This window comes from Charadrius vociferus, unplaced genomic scaffold, assembly GCF_000708025.1.
Source record: "Charadrius vociferus isolate BGI_N301 unplaced genomic scaffold, ASM70802v2 scaffold423, whole genome shotgun sequence".
Lineage (NCBI taxonomy): Eukaryota > Metazoa > Chordata > Aves > Charadriiformes > Charadriidae > Charadrius > Charadrius vociferus.
Window position 1 is genome coordinate 26,006 of NW_009648149.1, and position 3,894 is coordinate 29,899.

The following is a 3,894-nucleotide window of genomic DNA, read 5'->3' on the forward strand; positions in this document are numbered from 1 at the left end:
GGCATGGAATACCTGTGTCCCCTGCTGGCTCCTTGGGAAAATTAACCCCATCCCTGCCAGAACCAGGACACCAACCAACGTTCTTCCAAATGTGTTATTCTGAATATGCTGTGTTCAACACAGATCAATGAAAGACTGACTGAGGAGTGTCACATACAACACAGCAAGCACAAACAAACATACAGACGCACACACACAAGCATGGAATCATAGAATTATTTTGGTTGGAAGGGACCTTTAAGATCATTGAGTCCAACCGTTAACCCATCACTGCCAAGCCCACCACTAACCCACGTCCCTCAGCACCACGGCTGCCCCTCTGTTAAACCCCTCCAGGGATGGCGACTCCACCACTGCCCTGGGCAGCCTGTGCCAGGGCTGGACAGCCCTTTCCGGGAAGACATTTCTCCTAATAGCCATCCTAAACCTCCCCTGGTGCCCCTTGAGGCCATTTCATCCTGTTTCATTGCCCGTTCCTTGGGAGCAGAGACCGCCCCCCCCTCCTGTCAGGGAGCTGTCGAGAGCGAGAAGGTCTCCCCTCAGCCTCCTCCTCTCCAGGCTGAACAACACACAGGTAAAATCAAAGGAAACGGTAGATGTCAATTTGTTTCATTAAGTGGCACAAAGTCTAGAGAAATCTGCTCTGTGGGGTTCCAACATCGTGGTTACTCTGACGCCTCAGTTCCTGGAGCAGTCAGTCACACAGAAAACTGCGGATCACAACAGCTGTAGGAAATCACAAACTTCACGTCACTGACATTTTGCAAAACTGTAATTCAATTGAGTGGCAAGTGGGGAGCCAACTTGCATTATGACCAGAAACAGGTAATTCTTTAAATCAAATTTTAAGTAATTTCATCGCTTCAGAGAATTACCATTAAATAACCTTAAGAGCACTGAAGACTGAACTGATAGTGATCAGTCAGGCTGTGAAATAACCAACGTGGAATCCCATTACTTCTGCACTACCAGAGCACAGGCACAGATAACGTGGCACCAGGCATCACTACCCTCAACACAGCTTTGCTCGTAAGCAGCCCTGCAAAATGTACACCCAACGAGCTACTGCGTAACTGTTCTTCTGAAGAACCAGTGTTCTATGTCTTTGAAGAAAACAACATAAAACCGCATAAAACTTGCATCAAGGAACTTGAGAATGACATCATGATACGTGATGTGCAATGCGCTACAAGCCTGAAAAGAAACCCTGATCAGAAACGTGCATACATTCGGGCTCTTCAGTTCAGTCACCACATAAACCAACGTGTCCACAAAAATAATTTAATTTCGGACAATCTGAAAAAAAGTCTGAGAGTTCTAACTATATTGACAATTTATACATGAATGCAAAGTCAGGGACAAGAGGTTGCAGTATCAAAACACCTACTCAGCACTGAAGTAGTATTTTCCCCTACGGGTGCATCTTTCAGTGGCCAGAACCCTCTGTAGTACAAAACACATTATGTTTTGGGTTTTGAATTTATTTCGGTATCTTACTGTACTACATTAAAACATAAAGTATGTCTAACAAAATAATGTTAGAAATGTGAGTAGGACTATTTCCTTTAAGAGCTGTTAATCTTACCTGAATACCCCATAAGAGGGGTATGGCTTCTGCAAACAGACCTACTAGAAGAGAGGGGTGTTTTTCTCACACATGCGCTATTCAGGCCTCGCACAGAAGAAGAACTCGTGAAATTGAATGTGCTCGCGTTTTCTACACAAGAACTTTTGTCCGCAAAATATGATTCTGAGGGGGGGAAAAAAATTAACTTTTGAAAACAGACACATTAAACTGTATATCATTTAACTGGGAAAAAAAAAAAAAGGATTTGAATCAGGTTTTATTCAGAAAGCAATATATAAATATACAGCTTAGAAAACTTCATTTTTCTTACCAGAAATAGAGATATCCAAGCAATAACCTTTTACGTCATTCTATAAAAGCTCTCCAAAGTATAAAATAAAGTAGAAGTCACTTTACAATGCATAATGTAATATTCTAATGAATTCTAGATTTATTAAAGAATGCTATGAGTCAGCTCTATCTCGCATTTGCCCATCAGTTTTAAAATCCCTATCTGAAACTGCACATTTATGATTTTTTTTTTAAAGCTGAGCATTCTTTTTTTAAAAAAGAACCATAAAAGAAAACAAAGAACCACGGTCAAAAACTCTTCCGCTTGAGAATGATCTCCCTTTGAATTTATGGGGTTCAACTCTCAAATCACACAATAATCTGCGACCTGTTTGTTATCTGCCATTTCTTTTACACATGTATCTTAAGATTCCTCTACATTTTTAAGTCCTGCAAAATATCTTTTTCTCAGATCATTCTTTAGTTTCAATAAATTGAAGTATTTTACTTATTTTCAGTTCTCTTCAGAGGACTGAAACCAACATTAAATCCTTAATCTACCTTGGATAATTGCTTTTTAAGATAAAAAAGAATTAAAATATAAAGAGGTTTTCCACTGAAAAAAAATTACAGGTATTGAAACACGAAAACCCAAATGTTTCTGTTCTTTTATTACATTAAAAATTGATCTACAAGACAAAATACCTCAGTAGTGTTCTCCGACGACCTACTAACCGCAGGACATTTTCTCATGGTTGGTACAAAAATATTTACAGTACTTCGGGTTTTTGTTTGTTTTTTTTAAGTCTTACAAAACTGACAGCTGGAAACAAATCCACTGCTAGTTCACACTGTAAGTTTTTTAAAGAGTGAGCAAATCAGCATTGCAATATATATAGATAATTTTTTAAAATAGCATTTACTTGGATTTTGGCACAAGTTCACTGAGAAGTCTGGCATTATCTTTGCTGTTATCTTCGAATATACTGAATCTGGCATAACATGGGGAAAAAACTAATTTTAAAGGCCAGATGAACCAAACCATCTACAGATATTTTTTAAAATCAACATTTAACAAATAAGCTATAACCTACTCAAACTAGCACTCTAAGTTTTGTTCATTTGTCGGTTGGTTTTTTTTTTTAGGATTCATGACTGATCACGTACATTACCCAAAACCATGTTACCTTCTCCCCAATTTATGCGTAATAGAGATATATGTACTTCAGAATGCACGTCAGCGAGCGTTAACAGGAATTTCCAATTCTTTTTAGAGTTTTTCCACTGAAAGAAACACAGTTTGAACCCTTTTTCTCTGCCTGCCAAGATACAGACTCTGACAGCGGGACAAAGTCTTCCGAAGGGGTTGGTGCACACGCGATGGCTGTGCCGGGGCTGCGGAGGGGTCTCGTCCTGAGGGGCGGTTGGTGTGAACAGCACCGTCACGGAAAGGCCGGCGAACAGCAGCGCTGCATCGCAGCGCCACAACGTTCTTACAACACATCAAGGATAACAGCGCTTAAATCTTTTCAAAGCTATTTCAAAGGCCAGGCCAAAAAAACCCGCAAAACCGAAACCAACCAAACAAAAAAGCAAGAAAGAAACAAACAAAAAAACACACAAAACCAAAATCCCTGCCCAGCTGAAGGTGGTTCAGGTCTCTAGTAAAGCAAATACCGTGTTGCAATTCAAACCAGTTTACTGACCCCAGCAGGAAACTCAGATACTGCTATCTAAATAAGCTACAAAAAGAAAATTCAAGATTTATTTCAAAGGAAGCGCGAGGAACGACTACCATTGTTCTGAGGGGCCTAAGGAGAAACAGCAGTAGCGAAGACAACGAGAGGCGGCTGCCCCCTTCTCAGTACAGACAGCACGTTTAGCCGCTCTTTCTAAGCCCGACCCAAGCGAAGAGGGCTGGAGGACAACAGAAGGGGATGAACACCCGGACGGAGATGGCAACGCCGCAGCCCACCTCCTCTCCCGGAAACCGGCGGCTTCACCCCGGGGCCACCGGCAGCCCGGCTGGGACCGAG

The 3,894-nt window shown here is 41.3% G+C and overlaps 1 protein-coding gene across 1 annotated transcript in view; it reads right to left on the reverse strand.

The window, feature by feature from the left end:
* MSH4 (mutS homolog 4) overlaps window positions 1–3,894 on the reverse strand; it is a gene marked incomplete at its 3' end in the record, with an annotated part of 31,117 nt that overhangs the window by 24,080 nt on the left and 3,143 nt on the right. Inside the window, exons 4-5 of the mRNA XM_009883984.1 lie at window positions 3,834–3,883; window positions 1,586–1,750 (exon numbers count right to left, since the gene is read on the reverse strand). Coding sequence (XP_009882286.1) covers window positions 1,586–1,750; window positions 3,834–3,883 — 215 coding nt within the window. The remainder of the gene's footprint in view (window positions 1–1,585; window positions 1,751–3,833; window positions 3,884–3,894) is intronic.